The sequence below is a fragment of the Chelonia mydas genome, chromosome 6 (genome assembly GCF_015237465.2).
Source record: "Chelonia mydas isolate rCheMyd1 chromosome 6, rCheMyd1.pri.v2, whole genome shotgun sequence".
In the NCBI taxonomy this organism is placed as follows: domain Eukaryota; kingdom Metazoa; phylum Chordata; order Testudines; family Cheloniidae; genus Chelonia; species Chelonia mydas.
In genome coordinates this window covers 41,874,442-41,893,141 of record NC_051246.2, presented here as the reverse complement: position 1 = coordinate 41,893,141, position 18,700 = coordinate 41,874,442, and the positions used below count along the sequence as shown (strand labels likewise).

Below are 18,700 nucleotides of genomic sequence, written 5' to 3'. Positions count from 1 at the left end.
AAATCTCAGCTTCTAGGCTAGGCAACCCACCAAAGCCAGGACTGGGTGAGGTGTTTTTAGGCTAATGAGCATGTGTGCACATCACTGTCCCTTCACTCTCCCTGTTGGCTTCCCTCTTTTCGCAGGTAGGGGACTGAAATCATAAAAACCCTGCTTGCTTTCTGAGCGTTTTGATAAGGTCAAAATAGAATGTTTCAACCTTATCAAAGTGCTTCATTTTGATTTTTTTCCAAAGGATATTTTATCTAAATGACATGTTCTTGGAAAAATTTTCTGATGGAAAACTCTTTTGTCAGAAACATTTCCGTCAGCTCCAATTGGAAGGTGTAGATTGAACAGATGATAGAGGTAACAATTCTGCACTGGCAGGGAGATGGACTGGATGGTTAAATAGGTCTTTCCCATCTCTGATGTTGATGTTTCTGCTTAAAATGGTCTGAGAAATATATTTTTTGGAAGATAATGAAATAAGAATATCTCAAGAAGAACAATATATTTTCATCTTAACCTACTTAGAGTTTGAGCCTATTAGGCATAACAATAAGTACCAGTGCTATAATTACTACAGAATCATAAATGATTGATGGTAACATGTATAGAATATTTTAAAGTAAACATGTACAATTTCATCCATTACAAAAGTGCTTGAAACCACTTGATTATTGCAAACCTTCCAGGCCAAAATCTGTTCAAAAAATGGAGTTGCAGTAGATATTTCCAGTTTAAGAAACAGTTTTGAAAACTCACTTCTGTATATTTTGTGTTTGAAATCTGTTTATCAGAGTCAGGGTTTCTGGTACTTTTTGGCTGTTCTGCATTAAAATAAAAGAAATTAAAATTCTGTGAGGAGAACCCTCCTTCGTATTCATCTTATTTTGTTTTTTAGTGGTGCAGTTTTATGTGATCTGATTTCAGAAGCCTTATGTCAAAGAAAACTAGCAGAGTAGAGCTGCCTATTCATTGCTGCCGTCCTATTCCTACTGTTAACGGGGGCACTGCAGTTCTTCAGATAGAGCTGCCTATTACATCATTTCACAGAACCCTTCCTGTGTGAATGGAATTAAATTAGTGAACAAAGGGTGGAAGGGTAATAAAACCTTTAGCATTTAAATATCATTTTATAGGCTAAGTGTCACTGGGTGGTTGGCACTTTAAGGGGAGATAGTAGTCTGTCCACCTATGACAAGCTAAATTCACCTCTTCAGGAGGCGAGAATGAGTCATCTGACTCACTGGTCACATGATCTTTAGTCAGGCCTTATATAAAGGAGAGGGCTGAGGGAGCTCAAGTGAGAGCTGGTCACGCTCAGGTTAGGGTACTGAGAGGCCCTGGTAGGACAGAAGTCTGGGAAGCTGTAGCTGGTTTGAGGAAGCAGCTGATGGAAGCAAGACTGGTTCTTGCAGGGAATGAGGGAGACTGAACTGAACCCAGCTGTGGGAAGGAGGCCTGAGGAGTCTTGGTTCCCAGAGAGCAAGACCATTGGGATTATAACCCAGCTCCAGGAAGGAGGGCTTGGGGATTCCTGATGCAAGGGGAGAAAACAGTTTGTTTGAACTGTGGAACCAGTGGCCAGGTGGGCGAAGCTGGCATGGAATATTCATGTGCGTATGGACTGAATAAACTGGATCCCCTTTGTAAGGGGAATGCTTTAAAACAACATGACTGTGTGAGCTATTGAGGAGTCCCATGAGAGGGAAAGTGTGGCAGTTTGCCTGCAGAGTGTTGTCTTCCCCCGCCCCCCCGCCATGAGGAGGCATTTATCAGACAGACAGCCTGTTACACCGGTATTTGCTGTAAAAGCAGGATTCCTGCTTCAGCATGGTAATATAGGAACCACCCTTATTGTAACTTATTGAAGGATGAATAAATAAATGAAGTTAGAAAAGATTAGCTGCTCATAAACAGTATAGTTTATAGCAGCCTTCTTTGGAGTTGTGTTAAATCCTGTTGCCAGTCTGGATTGATTTAATAGCTGGCAATGTGTGTGCTGAGCTTCAGGGAAAAGGCACCATTACCATTTGTTTCAGATAAAGTATTAGTTCCAAAATAAAGAGAATAAACTGAGGAATGTGAAACTTTTGGAGCAGTGAGTAAATGAATGGATGGGAATTTTTTTAATAGTCTTTAAATGCTACGTTTGTATATGGGGGATTTTTTGGGCAGATATTAACTTCTTTTTCTGCATCTCTTCAGTTCTAATTCATAGCATGCCTTTAAAAGCCATAATCTTATTGTATAGTCTGTCACCTTTTTTCCCCCTCTTTATTTTTTTAAAGGACGAATAAGCTATTAGATAAATATAGATAACATCCACAGTTTAAGTCCCTCAAGCAAAAGTAAATACTGCAGGCCCTGAGAGAGAGCCACCGTTCATTTGTAGAGAGCATACAAGGGGAAAAAAAATCGCCTGACGCAGAGTATACATGTTTCAGAGTAACAGCCATGTTAGTCTGTATTCGCAAAAAGAAAAGGAGTACTTGTGGCACCTTAGAGACTAACCAATTTATTTGAGCATAAGCTTTCGTGAGCTACAGCTCACTTCATCGGATGCGTACTGTGGAAAGTGTAGAAGATCTTTTTATATACACACAAAGCATGAAAAAATACCTTATTTTTTTCATGCTTTGTGTGTATATAAAAAGATCTTCTACACTTTCCACAGTACGCATCCGATGAAGTGAGCTGTAGCTCACGAAAGCTTATGCTCAAATAAATTGGTTAGTCTCTAAGGTGCCACAAGTACTCCTTTTCTTTTTGAGAGTATACATGGTCATTCTGGTATTTATCAGCTTTTACATCACCATTCCAAATAGAGCTGGCCAGGAATCTTCCAACAATGATTTTCTGACCAAAAGTGTCCTTTTTACAAAATAAAATTTTTCTATGAGAAGATTTCAGTTGTGCTATAAACATTGATTTTTTTTCACTGGGAAAATTGAAATGATGACTTATGTACATGCATCTGGGGAGCTGCAGCTGGGCTAGGGGGAAGGCATAGAGCCTAGACACTCAGCCTCCAGCAGGAGAAAGTGAAATTTACAAGAGCCTTCAGGTGGGTAGTGGGCAAGCTGAAAAATTTGGTTTCAGTTCTCCCCAAATAGAATCTTTCTGAAAATCCTTTCCTGTGGAAAAATTTTCAAATTTTAAATTATTTTTGTACTGATTCAGTATAAAAATATTCAAAAATTTGAAATTTTTTCACAGGAAGAGATTTCCATTTTCCAGACAGCTCTAATTCCAAAGAAACAAATGTCAGCAGCAACCCATACCATCTGTTCTAGTCTCATCCAGCCAATGTAAGAAATTACTTGAGCAGTTGTGTTCAAATATCATTTCAACAGCCTTACTAAAATCCCACTCATTAAATCTTTCTCAGAAATCTTGCCAGATGATATCTTTTTCCTTGCAGTGCAGAGTAAATCATGATAACAGATGTTAGTCTTGCCAATTTAGTTTGGGATGCTAAAGCCCCCTGCTCATGGGGGCTTCTACAGAGCAGAGTTCCAAGATCAAATGTTGTTGTTTAGTACAGTATGTCAGCTAATGAGAATGTTTTCTCCAGCTCTTCCTTTAACACAGTTTTGTCATTGGGGGAGAGGGGTAAGTAAAAACTCAAAATAATTAGATATAGCATTGTTGGAATCAGATCATGGTTACACCACTCTTGAGTTAAGTCAAAAGATTTGTTTGCTGATTCTTGCCTTTTTTTCTTTTTTTTTTTTAAGACTGAAGTATACTTTGTAACATATTGATCCATTTTTAGAGGGGGGATGGTAATGTCTGTTAACCAGTCTAGTAACAGGTTTTCTGTTTTAATACCCCTTTTACAGAATAACTAGGATGCTCTCTGCTCACAATTAACATATATAATGAATACTTTAAACCATTAATTTTACTCATTTTATTAGCGTCTAGGATGGCTTATGGTATTTCTCCCTAGCTGTCCTTCATATGACTTTCTTGTCCTTTTTTTATTCCCTCTCCCCTTGAAGTTGATCTAATGGCATCTTTTTTGGTGCTTTCCCTTCAGAGTATTGGGAAGATATAAAGCTCCCAACGGGGCAGATAGCATTGTCCTTTGCGAGTAATGGTTGTTAATAGGGCCAGCATTTCTGATATGGTGTAAGCTTCACTGCTATAATGTGCTAAGGCTTTGTTGGTCCAAATCAATGCTAGTCCATTTAGTATCTGCTTAGTGCACTTCTGCTGGAGCTGCTTATCAGATGAATACCACTGTCAATGCATCTTTAAAAATCAGCATTAGTGTTAAGTAGGAGACTGAAAATGTGACAAGCCACTTTCAACAGAATGAAAGTGATCTTTTCTTAGAGATGGCAAAATTTTCAGACTCAGATACCCATAAAATATGTCTCTGACTATTGTCATGAAGGGACAGAAGTGGAACAAATGTTTATACAAAGCAGAAGATACTGTGGATAACTCACTATTTTGGCCCAACTGTAAAGTTCAAATCTGGATGGCTATTTTTCCAGAGTAACTCAAATGTTCAGTAATGTCAGAAGAGCCTGAAGGAGCCTTTTCAAGCACTAGGCTTATAATTTTGACGTGTTATTTACTGGAATGTTACTGGGCATGTTTTAGGGGTACAGTGAGAGTAAAATTGAATTGCTCTGGGAACAAAAAAAGCACCACCATCATCTCCTCATTCAATGTGCTTTCATATATGTTTATAGCATTGTGTCAACCACATGTATTCAAGAAAAAATGACATCTTTATTTTGGTAACTTAATTCAATCTATAATGGATATGAAACCTCTGTTATCTTTGTCCCTCTTATCCTCTTTCTTTTTTACATTCAGTTCTGACTTCTCAATTATCTTACTAAAAACAAGGACAATTTAATATCCATTAATGGTTTAAAACACATTGAATAAAAGTCTGATTAGCATGCTGCTTCACTGCCAGTTATCTAAATTACGGTTATGGTTGCAACTTTTAACTGTAGCGCATATAATTAAGGGTATGTGCTACAGTTAAAAGTTGCAACCGTAACCATAATATAGATAATTGGCAGTGATGCAGCATGCTCTTAGGTAACAGCAAAAGATATTGTCTGAACATATAATGCATGTTGGAATCCCACAGTTTGTTTTTTCCTTCTCTGCAGCCAGTACAAGGTTTTGACTATGCCAAACAGCATTTAGGTCAGCAGGGAGCTGAAGATGAGGTTTTACCTGTGACTCAGGAGACTGTGGTGCTACCACTGCCAGCTAGAGATGCTCCTGCCTCCCAGGAGAGAGAAATTGCTCAGGATGGGAGCACCACTAAAACTGCCAAGTCCAATGAAACAAGAAAAAGGTATGCACTGAACAAACTTCAGCTGAAGGCAGGAATGGGCTGGATGCTGCTGGCTGTTAATGAAACAACAGTGAGGTTGGCACCCATGCAGTGCCCGCAGCATCTGGTTCCTCAGGAAAAGTGTCTGGCATATGATGATGTTTTTCACCATATGTGTGAGATTGCTAAAGAAAGTAGGATAATATGAAGTGAAGCTTTAGCAGACATTTTCATATGTGTAACTAGTTAAAGAGATGAGTGGAAAATGGACAACATATTAGCTAGTGATAGGTCAGAACCAAAACCCTGGATCTGAAGTTTGGAAAGGCTCAATCTGAACCTGGATCTGAATTTTGCAAATGGACAATAGGACAGATGCTCGGTTCATGTAAATTGGCATAGCTACAGTGACAATTTATACCACCTATGGATCTGCTCCTATATCTTTATTAAAGGCTGAACAGAACCCCAAACAACGCTTAAATAATATTAAATGTCAGAGTCCAGAGCACATGCAACAACAACACAATGAGTATCCAATGCTCCAATCCAATGGATTGGGGTGCTTGAAAAACTATGTAAAATTAGATATTTCTCGTATTCCTTCACAGTGAATGAGTGGGGTCACTTAAATTCATTTTACAGGTGAAGAACATGAGAATTTTTGATGTTGAAATTTTCTACTGAAGGGAATAGAGTAAATATAGATCTGTTATTTTAGCGGTGAGAATAAAGGCTAGAGTTAATGTCAGTTTCACTGGAGTTATAAAATCCTTGCTTTTTAGACTGTTTGCTTAAAGGGAGGTTATTTGGTCTGTGCAGAGAAGTTTTGTAGGAAAGTAAATCTCAGTTTATTCGTCTTATTTTATACCGGCCAATGCACTGTACCAGATTTGCTTTGTCAGAAACACCTAGAAAACTTAGCATGACTTAGAAAACTTAGAAGTTTCTGTCTTTTACATACAGAGAAAAAGGTATGTTAACATGTTCGCTTTGGTAATTGTCTCCTATATAATAGATTATCTAGGAGGAGGCTACTCAGAGATAGTATACATAGGAAACAGAAAAAACTAGTTTAAAAAGCCCTTCTTGGTTCCTAGGATTAGTTTGCTCTTCTCATCTAAAATCCTTCCGGCTTTTAAAGTCAGTGATGTATTAGGTACGCTATGTACAGATCATTATGTTTGTTGAAGAGCACAGGAGTCAAGTTATCCGGTTCAGATGAACTCAGTGGTACTTGTCCTTTTTAAAGTCTTCAATTCTCTGACACAATGCCACACAGGAAATTATCACTGTAACAGCTGTAGGTGCTGGTGCTATGCTCCTAAAAGATAAGTCTCATCAGGAGCTGTTCTTTAAAGATGTTTTTCAAGCCTCTTTGATTCCTGACTTTCACCCTTGTGTAAACACACACACAGAGTTTAACTCTCCCCATTAATAGAAAAAAAATCCATTAATTGCTTTGGGTATATGCAAAATCCTCTTGAAGCAGAGCTCTGTGTAACCTCAAAGCTTGTCTCTATCAGCAACAGATCGAAGGTATTCACTCACCCACCCTGTCTCTCCAAAATCCTTTTGTAATAAATCTCTGCGTTCCTAAACCAATTCTGATCAGTAAGCTTTTACTGATTCAGGAATTCACTGGAAGACGGTTCCCACTGTCAGGTGGGTTGAACATATAGTACAGTACTGTTGTGATGCCTTTCTGGGCAAATGGAAAGTATCACATTGGTAGATGTGCAGGTGAATGAGTCCCTGATGGTGTGGCTGATGTGGTTAGGTCCTATGATGGTGTCCGTTGCCTATTGACTTGTGAAAATGAAAAATATTACATGACCATCTGAGATACTTGCAATTTCATTCCAGGCCAATTCACAACCTGGAAAGGTCATGTTGTATCAGATTTTCATGAAGTGGCTGTTATCTGATCAGAGCAGACACTTTTTTGTTATAATTGAACTTTGAAAGAAACTTTGAAATTTCAGCTTAATAAACATGAGTTTCTTTTTTAAAAGGGGAACACTTAGAAGCTCTGTGGTGGCAGTGATCCTGCAAGGACAGCTGCCCTTTATTTGTTTCTCTGGATCCTACCCCCTTCCCACTGGCAGCATGGTTCCTTCAAACCCTCTCCTGTCCTAACTTCCTGTATGTTTCCTTCCTGTCTTCCCCCTATGAGTCCTCTTTAAAAGCTCCTACTTAGGCTATGTCTACACTAGAAGTTTTGTCGGTAAAACTTTTGTTGTTCAGGAGTGTGAAAAAAACACCCCTCTGACCGACAAAAGTTTCACTGGCAGAAGTGCCGGTGTGCACAGCGCTATGTCAGTGGGAGACACTCTCCTGCCAACATAGCTACCGCTGCTCGTGGGGGGTGGTTTAATTATGCCAGCAGGAGAGCTCTCTTCCGCCGGCATATTGCGGCTACACAGGAGACCTTACAGCAGCCCAGCTGTGTCACAGTGAGGTCTGTAGTGTAGACATGCTATGTGCTTCTTGGGGAATTTCCACTCTCTAAATCCACGAGCTCGCTGTTGAGGGAAGCTGAAAAGAACAGTTTTTCCTTAGGATGCAGTTACACTTTTGTTCTCCACAGGTAAGGCCTCTGTGGGTCTTGAACAATCAGCCGTTGTCAGTGCTGTATCACTACACTTCGAAATCATGGTCCAGCCTGGGGGCAGAGACTATAGGGAAGGCAACCTTCAAAATGAAGTTTGCAGCTTCGTAGAGATACAGAGAGTTCATAATTGCACAATTTATGAATTCTGTGTGAGGGCAGATACCCAAATTGTCAGAATGCCCCAGATTTATTCTGCATTCTTGTGCCCTCTGTAGGGAGAATGCTTTCTGAGAATACCCCTTCTCAACACTTCTGACCCCACCCCAGCATAGGTGCTGGAATTAGGGGTACTGGGGGTGTGGCAGCACCCCCTGTCTTGAAGTGGTCTCCATCATATGCAGGGTTTATAGTTTGGTTCAGTGGCTCTCAGCACCTCCCTGTACAAATTGTTCCAGCACCCTTGCACCCATGTCCATGGTTGCTGCAGTAGCAGCTTCAGCGCATTAAGCAATCCGTACAGTGACAAAGAAGATGGTCATGTAAATGATGTTTCATTGGGAGTGTCAGGAAAAAGTGGCACTGGCTTGATAGGGTGGTGTTCACAGGGAGAAAAGGAGTCTGTTTGTGTTTGTGAATTATGGCTGTCAAAAGCAAGGCTGAAGTGGGTTCCTTATTCCCGGTTCCTTATTCAAAGGCCAGAATTATTTTAAAATGCATTAATGTAAGATTGAACTTTATCAGATTAATGTGACTGAATGTGTTAACAAATTACTAATTACTTAGTTCTTTAATTAAATAATCAAATAAGGAGCTGGGTTTTGACTGCTGTACATTACAAAATAAGTTACCCCCAGTGACACATACCTGTGACTGTCCTACTGTTCTGAAGGAGCTGAAATAGCCCAAAGCTTTGTTCTTGCCCAATATGCTGCAACATCTCGCCCCCACCCCACTTCCATATTGTACATGGAGGCCGAATGAAGAGTTGGGCTGTGATTGGCTGTTTGTGACAAAATATATATTGGGTCATCCCAAGTGACATATGCCTGTGACTGACAATTTATGAAGAGATAAGGATATGCCATTTATTTCTGGTCTTACAAATATATTAGCCAACTCTTATTTTGTGTTTTTTTAAGTAAACATACAATATGCATGTAAAAATCATCAAAAAATCAGTATTCATCCCCATTTGATTATTTAATAGATAAATTAGTAATTTATTTTTTTATCATATTCAGTCATTAATGTGATGACATTTCTAAAACTAACCTTGCATTGATGTATTTTTAAATGTCATGTGGTACTCAGTCTAAGTATATTATATCTATTCTATAGTGGTTCTTTTATCATGCTCATCACCACAGTATCTGAGCGCTTTCCAGTAGTGCATTAAACACCGTGACTATACATGTCATATGTCGTTTGTTCTCTCATCCTCTCCCCAAGGATAGAAGCATATGCAGTCGAGTGTCTTGTTTTTGCAGGGTTTAACATTTATATTTAAATAATAAAAAACACAAGTTGCTATGTCAGGGGTAGGCAAACTATGGCATGTGGGCCGGATCCAGCCCGCCAGCTGTTTTAAGCTGGCCCTCAAGTTCACGCTGGGGAGTGGGGTCAGGGGCTTCCAGCGCTCCAGCTAGGGAGCAGGGTCGGGGGCCGCTCCACACGGTTCCCGGAAGCAGTAGCATGGCCCCCTCCGGCTCCTAGGTGCTCCAATGGCCCCGTCCAGCGCTCCAATGGGAGCGGCGGGGGGGTGCCTGAGGATGGGGCAGCATGCAGAGCCGCTTGGCTGCGCCTCCACATAGGAGCCGGAGAAGAGAGATGCCACTGCTTCCGGGAGCCGCTTGAGGTAAGCGCCGCCCGGAGCCTGCACCCCTGAGCCAATCCCCTGCCCCAGCCCTCATCCTCCTCCCTCCCTCCGAACCCCTCAATTCCAGCGCGGAGCACCCTCCTGTACCCCAGCCCCACCCCAAAGCCCGCACACCCAGCTGGAGCCTGCACCCCTTCCCACACCCCAATCCCCTCCCCAGCCCTGATCCGCCCTCTGAACCCCTCGGTCCCAGCCCAGAGCACTGTCCTACACCCCAAATTCCTCATCCCCAGCCCCACCCCAGAGTCTGCACCCGCAGCCAGAGCCCTCAGCCCGGCCACACCCCACTCCCCAGCCTGGAATTCCTGGAATTCATCAGCAACGAATTAGGAAAGCCCAGTTCAGGCAGAAGCTCTTCACAGAAAGTAGTGGTCCAGCAGAAAGAGAAATGGTGAGAAGTATTTCCTGATGAAAGACCTACTGTATGCCTGCAGTTACTTCCATAGAGATACCAACACAGAGATATGCCATGTTGAAATTCCCACACCCTGAATTCCTTATTTCATTCCCCACCACAGAGCCCGCACCCCCAACCAGAGCCCTCACCCCCTCCAGGACCCCAACCCCAATTTTGTGAGCATTCATGGCCCGCCATACAATTTCTATTCCTATATGTGGCCCGGGGCCAAAAAGTTTGCCCAGCCCTGTGCTATGTGTTAGAAGGCAAGGTCAAAGAAAAGAGCCTTGGAGCAGAAGGTGGTGAGGTTTGTGATGGAGGAATTCATTCTACAGTCAGGGACTGGCCCCAAAGAAAGTTCTTTCTGCTGCACAGACAAGCTTTACCCTTATTGTAGATGCCATTGTGCCTGGGGAGCAGAGTTGTTAACTACACCCAGTCTTCATTCTGGAGCTTAGAAAATCTTTTAGATATCCTGGGCCCAGGCCACTGAGCTCCTTCCAGGTAGGGACCGAAACCTTGAACTCAATTCAAAATTCTATGGGAAGCCAGGGTAGGGAGTGGAAGACAGGAGCGACATGTCAGTGGAAGCCTGCATGGCTGAGGAGATGTCCTGCGATATTCTATACTAGTTGGAGTTTCCTAATTGCTGAAGGCTTCATGCCTAGGTGTATCGCATTGTTATGGTCCAGACAAGAGGTGACGAAGCACGTATAAATAAGACCATGTCATTTTCCACTAGGATGGGATGGAGTCTTCTAGCCAACCAAAGATGGCAGAAAGCATTATTTGCACCTGCTGCTATGTGAGAGCTTAGTGCCAGTGAGGACTCTGTAGAGCACTCCTAGGCTACAACTCTAATTGGCCAATTGCAGATATGTACTATCAACACAGGAGACTGCACGGATGCGAATGCTTTATCTTTATCAACCAAACTTGCAGTGTCAAAGAAAGAAATCAAGTTTGCTTGATAAGACCTGTTTTCCATAAAACCACTTTGACAGGAATTCATTATATTCCTGTCTTTAACTCATTAGTAACTGAATCCCATATCAGCTCTTCTATTATTTTGCCTGGGATTGATGTCAGGCTAACTGGACTTTGGATAGCTAGGTCATACCACTTCCACATTTTGAATATTGGCACAAGATCAGTACTCTTCCAATCTTCTGGAATTTCCTGAGATTCAAAAATTTATTAAAAATTAACAGTGGTGGGCCACAGCTCTCCTTTGTCAGTGACTGGTGTATAGGCAGTTGTGCCTAGTGGTTGGGGTAGGCATCAATCGGCCAGAGTCAGAGTCCAGGATCAGAAGCGGAGTCAGAGGCCAGATGCCAGAGCCAAGAGTCAGAGGAGAAGTCAGGAATTGGAGCTGAGGGTCAAAACCAGGTTTCCAGGAGTGAGGCAAGGCTGGGTCCAATGCAGGCGCAAGGCTGGGATCAAGCAGGTGCAGAAGCTATTGCAGCCACGGGCAAATGCTTTAAGCAGCCGCTGAACTGCTACTTAAAGCATTTGCCCATTGCTGACTATGCCAACCAATAAGGTGGTACAGTCAATTAGGTTGACTACTACAGGTCAGCTGTGCTCGTTAGGTTGCCTGGAGACTACATCTGCTGCAGGCCCTGATGTCTGACATCCTTAGCCAACTCTGAGTACACGTGGGAGCATGTTATTAGGGCTAGCTGATGGGCTGGAAAGTAGTTTGGCAGCCTCATGTGATACAAATAGAGAACAGAAATATTTATTGAACAGTTTCTGCATCATCATTAACAAATTTACCATCTCCATCTAGTAAAATGCCTATAGCCTTGTGCCATTGCTAGGATTTCTTTCTTTAAAAATTCGTTATTGTCCTTAGCCCTGCCAGCCATGCTTTGTCTTTAGCTACCCATAGCGATTTCCTACACTTCATAACTTATGTGATTTGTGCCACCAGGTTTCTGTAGGTCAGTTATGTAAGTATTTTTTCTTCATCGATGAACATTTCTAATTCTTCTTACTTGCTATCCAGACTTCTCGCATTGGTATATAAGCAGCTGAAAAATTTATTCTTTGCTCATTCTTTGCCACATCAGTTCACTTTGTTCATGGCATCTTGAATTTGAGATTTATGCCACACTTGCCTCCTTATCACGCTCCTCTTGAGTTGGTAGTTTAATGTCCTCGTAGCTGCTTCAGCTGGTCTCCAGCCAAAAAGGTTAGCCCCTACTATGAGATGTAGGCCATCCCATTTGTACAGCTTCTTCATCCATTGAAATGTGGCCCAATGTTCAACAAAGCAAAACCTTCCACCTCACACACGTCATGCAGCCAACAGTATCTTCTCTCTTGCCTGCTCATTGGAGCAGTAGGGTCTCTGAGAAGATTGCACTTCACTTTTCTTCCTTTCCCATCCAAGATGCTTTAATCTTCTATAATTTGCATAGTTCCATGTGATGCCATATCATCATCATCATCGGTGGAGACTTGCCAAACAACTTCATAATTCTGTCTAGTACCACAGTTAAAAATCATATCCTCATTCCAGGGAGACAGCATATCATCCTATTGTCTTTGTGGCCCTTGCTGAACTCTGTTGGCTCTTCTTAATATGGAGCCACCAGTGCTGATTGTTTGCATTCTTAGAAGGTTTGAAGAACCTCTCTTAGTTGCTGCTTATTTCATACTGCAAGGATCCCCCTCAGGTATGTCCTATATAGCTTTCTGTTTCATTCCTACAGAGACAAGCTGTTCTGGAGTTGACTTACTCAGTATCTGAAAATATTTTCATACTTGAAGTTGAGTTGAATGCATCTTGCCTCTCTTTCCCCTCTTGGTTACAAATTGCCTGTCCACTTTTTTGGTTTCTACTCTCTCCAGTTTCCTTATTGATGATCTGTCCCCTTGTGGCATCTGTGAGAATGATTTCCAAATCTGGTAGTCCAAGAAGTCTCTCGGTTCTCAGATGCTGCACAATGTTACAACCTGTGCTTCCAGTCCATGTATCTTCTCCTCCACCAGCTTTCATTTCATACTCTAGAAATCTATTTGGTCTTCCTGCAGAAAGGAAAACATAGTACATCCAAGGCAGGTCACAGCAATTGTTCTTTCACCATCCATATCTGCTACCTGGTGTATTGTTGAGCCGTACCTAAAACAGGAATCTCACTACCTCTCCAAAGTCTCACTGAAACTGATCCAGTTTGCTGCTGTTCTTGTTCACCTGGCAATTGACTAATATCACTGCTCAGCCTCTTCCCTAGCACACAGGGAGGGAATTACCATTCAGACTTCAAACACTTGTTTGATTCAAAGCCGCAAGGGTCCAACTGACAAGGCCCTCACTGAGAGACAAACAGACCTTTCTCAGCTGGCCAGTTCAGGAGTCCAAAGCTCAGCCACACAACACTCATGCAGAACAACCAACCAACAGATGGTACAAATACAACACCTGCCGCCAAGTCCTTCTATCTGCAAGCATAGACCCATACCTTCACATTCCAAAACACCCGTTTGCCACTCCTGTTGCTCTGCTAAAGGGTGTCGGGGGCAGGGATGGGGTCTATGGGGAGGGGAGGGGAGAAGGGCTGGTGACATGGGCCACAATTTTTCTCAAAGAATAAGTTTCAAGTCAGGAAGTTCCACGCCTCCGGTACATCACAGCTTCATGGTTGTTGGGACAGGTCACTTGGGGTGATCTGAGACTTACTTTATCACATGTAGCTTGCCAAACCCCAGCTCCTTATTCAAACTCCGTATTCAAAATGGAAGATGGGAGAGAGGGGTGGCATTTGGCAGCACAACATGCAGGAACAAAAGCTTTCATTAGAGGAGAGACTTATTTCAGATCATTCAGAACAAGCTGACAGTCGCAGGGCTGTATCACTTCAGGTGACCCAAGATGCACTTTGGTACAAACAGCCAATCAAAACCCAGCTTCTTAGTCAAGCCCTGTATACTATATGGAAGTGGAGATGTGACAGCAACCAGTTCAACCCCGGCTCCTTATCTGATAATTTCTTTAATAAAGAATTAAATAATTAGTAATATTGAATATGATAAATTTAATATGATGAATTTTCTAAACATCTAATCTTACACTGATTTATTTTTAAATAATTTTGCCCTTTGAATAAGGAACAGGGAGCCACGATTAAAGTGCTGGTACCACGATTAAGGAACTGGGAATAAGGAACCAATTTCAGCTTCATCTGACAAAACCTGTGAACCCAGATGCAGACTAAATCGGGGGAAAGTGCTTGCAATGAATCTGTTTAGCCATGTTCATGAAATAATTGGCATTAAAAACCATCTGCTTTATTTGAACTGCTTAGTGGATACCAAACAAATGATGTCTTCTTTTACCTTTTGCATTATTTTCCTGTGTCTTTTTGGGTTCGTGCAGGAGAAATAATCAGTTCTGATTTCACTGAAATCCTCCTCAGGACTGAGCCTACATAAAAGTAATTTTTTAATATTGTAAGTGCATTTCTGCTTTCATTGTGTTTCTGTTGTGTGGCTTATTTCCTATCTCTTTTGTGTACAAAATCAAAGACTTGAAAAGCCAATGATGCAAACTGTGCAAATGAAATAACCTTGAAATTAGGTTTATACAGATGAAACTTACAGTCTTCCTTGTTGCTATGGTTACTTACAGCAGGTCGCCTAGTCAGAATGGTTCTGTCATCAGCAACGAATCAGGAAAGCCCAGTTCAGGCAGAAGCTCTTCACAGAAAGTAGTGGTCCAGCAGAAAATGACAAAAGATGAAGGAAGAAAGAGAAATGGTGAGAAGTATTTCCTGATGAAAGACCTACTGTATGCCTGCAGTTACTTCCATAGAGATACCAACACAGAGATATGCCATGTTGAAATTCTCCTCCACCTTTATCCTACACTTACTAGTCCTTCATGCATCTATTCTTGTTTATAGCTTCTCTTTTTCTTCTGAGCCATAATATGCTGTGCCTTCCCTAAATCTGACATGGAACCGGTTGATGTTTGCACAGTTTTCCGGGCCTTCTTAAGCCTTTACTGATTTTAGCAGCAAACCAATGAAATGAAATGTAGTGCTTTTTGGTGGGATAGACTGGGTTTGGTGTGTCTCTGTGTATGCCCTAGGACACTCATTTCAATTGCTGCTACCTCTCAGCTGGCCCAGATCTGATAAAGTACATTCATCAGGTAACAGTTTTTTGTGAAAAGGTATGAGGGTTCGATGCTCTCTATTACCCTCCTCCTTTTTGCCATCTCTTTGCTAATGGCCTCAGTGACAGCTCTTCCTGGTACTAAGAGACTGATACTGCACTAGACTTTGTTTACCAGTCCTTTGTGATGATGCCGATCTTGTGATTTAAAGTGTATAAGGTGTATCTAATAAGTGTTGGATTTTAATTCCCTTCTCTTTTTGCTTTTGTTTTTGCTTGTTTCCTTCTTCCTCTTCAGTTTTAGCCCTGTGTTCACAGCCTTGTGAAGCCAGACTCTGAGTGAGACATAACGATTGCTTCTAGAGGGGGAGAATTAAAATACACGTGACCTGCTAAGGTTCTGTCACAGGCACAAGAGGATAATTCCTGCTTTGTTCAAGATATTTCAGGGAGGGAATGGGAAGCTGAAGCAAACAGAAAATCTTAATACAAATCTTTAACCCCTTCCTACTTCAGTACATCAGTAGTGTAATCTCTTTGGTGCTTATGCTACAAATGGCATACAATCATAACATCTCCCTGTGGTGATCCTTATATGTGATACAAAATGCGGTGTGGCTTAAATACCACCTGTTTAACAAAAACATAATACCATATACACAGATACATAGAATAACAGACAAACTCATTTATCTGTTTGGCAAAACTGCACTACATTTTCTTATTCCTTCTGCAGTTTCTGATTATTTAGTAGCAGTGCATTCTACAGGGAATATAGTATTGATACAATTGAAATGTTCTCTTTTAAAGTGACTTTATTATGCATGTTAGAAATTAATGTATAGAACACATTCCTTTTCTTTGTGTTGCATGCTCATACTGTTTGTATTGTTTTCTGCTGACAAAGCTGTGATTTTACTAATAAGATCCCCAATTCAGCAATGACACCTTGTCAGCTGCTCTTGGGGAAGTCTCTCTAGGGGTCCTAGCTTTCTCCTAACTGGTCCCCCTTCAGTTCATCAAGATGAGACCACGCTATAACCTCTTAACTTAAACAGAGTCTATCAGCCCTTAAACTCCAGGGCTTGCAGTCTCCTTTTGTCTCTCTGTCAGTTTCTCAGAGACAGCCTGGAATGGGTCTGTTGCCCCACTGCTATCCAAGGCCTTTCTGCCTCCCCTTCCCTCTCTGTTATCCCTCTTTTATAGCTGGACTTGTTTTCTTTATTGGTCACAGCTGTGGGTGGGTGTCTTCATGATTGGCAGTTCTGGCAGTTGCGTGGGGGTGTGGTCAGCCTGCAAGCAGAGAAGACTCTCCTCTCCCTTCTGCCCATGCTCAGTCTGGGATTTGTAAATCCAGTTACACACCCATTCTAATGGACTCCTGCACCTGTATGTTGCCCCATTAAAGGCAATGAGGTCCTCTACTTGCATACTCCTGGGGAAATTCTGAGCCAAAAAATTAAAAATTCTGCATATTTTATTTGTCAAAAGAACACAATATAATCATGCCAGTTTCAATAATTTGGGTAATTTATTTCAAAATACCTGTCAACAAGTATGTCTGTAACAATACAGACAAAACAAAAAGATTCAGGAAACGACTTTTTTTGACAAATAGATTCCCTTCAGGGCGTATTAATACAGAACACTGAGTAATTCATTTAAACTACAATACAGAAATGTATTTCCTGCACCCCTCAGAAGCAGTTAAAAGGCTTGGGGGAGTCAGGGATAATGGAGGAGCCTGAGGTGGAGGGAAGGAACCTGGAAGTGAACCTGGATGGTTGTTGGGTGGGAGAAGTGTGGAACAGGTTTTTTTGGTGGCAGGGGAAAGATTGTTTGAGAGTTGGGGAGCCTCTCCCATGCAGACACTGGCTGACCCCTAGCCTCTCCCATTCAGTGAGGCACATCTGCCCTTGTCCCCATGTGTCCCTGCAGACCCCTACCCCTTGTCCCCATGTATCACTGCACTCTCCTTCCCCCGTTCCCTTGTGGCCCTGCAGCCCCCCTCCCATTGAGACCCTGGCTCAATGCTGTTACCTCATTATCTCCTGTGCCCGTGCCACAGTCTGTCCCCCCACGAGTCTTTCTGAACTCCAGTCTGTGACACCCTCCCCCCTCGCCTCCCCAACAGCCCGTGTGCTCCACTCTATCTGTGCCATGGCTCCTCATCTTCCCCCGCTGTGAGGAACGCAGTCTCTTCCCCCTCTCTCTCTGCCGGCTGGCTTCCCTCTCTTCTGGTGCCAAGGCAGCCTCTGGTGGGCAAATGGTGTAATTGCAGAACCTCTCCAGCAGAATCTATATTCTGAGGAGAAATAAAAAAAATCTACAGGGGACATGAATTCTGCATGTGCAGTGTTGCACGGATTTCCCCCAGGAGTAATGTGTAGGAGCAGAACCAAAATCTTTTACAGCCCATATAAAACAAGCTGTATTAGACAACAATCTATCAATTTTTCTTAATGTCCTAATCATTTTCCTAATGTTTCAAATATTGCTTGTTTTATAGTACAAAAATGTTAGTGGTTTCCAGAGGTAAATATTGTATTTCCAGGCTATGAGTTTTTTCTACATGAGAGACCATTCAGTCAAACACAACTTCATTTATTGTTCATTTATCTGGTCAAAAATATTGTAGTGGGGGTATTATATTTTGGTTTTCTTTAGAATGTTAGGTTTTAAATCATCAAAGAAAATTGGTAAGAACTTTCAGTTCTTTCTTAAACATTTGACTAATACTTAACATAATCTCTACTGATCAGAATTCTAGTGCATCTGCAGAATAGGCGTAATAGCTATCTAAAAGAAACGTACGATACTATATAAGACAATACATGCCTTTTATTTAAAATCTCCATTTAGGTGAATTTTAGTTTAACCATTATTAGCAAACAATGACTTTGTGCTTTTCAAACTGTACTGGAAAACTAATAGCTGCTGTATTCTCTTGTGTATTTGACACTCCTTTCTCCTGTCCTTCCAACACCAAGCTCAGCTAGCTAAGTTGATGCAAGGGAACTGTCTAGGGCTGAATCTTTTTCCATTAGGGTGCAGAGTAGCAATGGATTTATAGCCACTATTTATATTAGTATATATTATACTAATATATACTATTTATACTAGTGAAAATTATAGTATAAACTAGTATATACTAATTTATAGCCACTATTACTGCCCTGCTAAAGTTGCAATAGCCATTGCTGCTTGTATGCCCCTGCACCCTCCGCTGAGAGGCCATTGGCTAGTGGATCTATGTAGCAGAGGATCTACTGCCTGTAACTGCCCTAACAACTTTCTTGGCACAGGGAAACCACATTGCATGCAGGCCCTTGCATGCTGGTATTGAACTACTTCCACTGTGTCTTGGGTAGTCTGTATTTGGGGAGCAGGGGCATGATTTCCCCCTATGTAAAATAATTCTGTTGATCAGAAATGATAAATTATTAATGA

At 41.7% G+C, this 18,700-nt stretch overlaps 1 protein-coding gene across 2 annotated transcripts in view; it reads left to right on the top strand.

Annotated features, from left to right (window-relative positions):
* The window catches only part of KIAA1549L (KIAA1549 like), a 207,620-nt gene that overhangs the window by 137,834 nt on the left and 51,086 nt on the right, over window positions 1-18,700 (top strand). For both annotated transcript variants that reach the window (XM_043549158.1, XM_037899872.2), the window contains 2 exons: window positions 5,130-5,320; window positions 14,763-14,890. In XM_043549158.1, coding sequence (XP_043405093.1) covers window positions 5,130-5,320; window positions 14,763-14,890 — 319 coding nt within the window. The remainder of the gene's footprint in view (window positions 1-5,129; window positions 5,321-14,762; window positions 14,891-18,700) is intronic.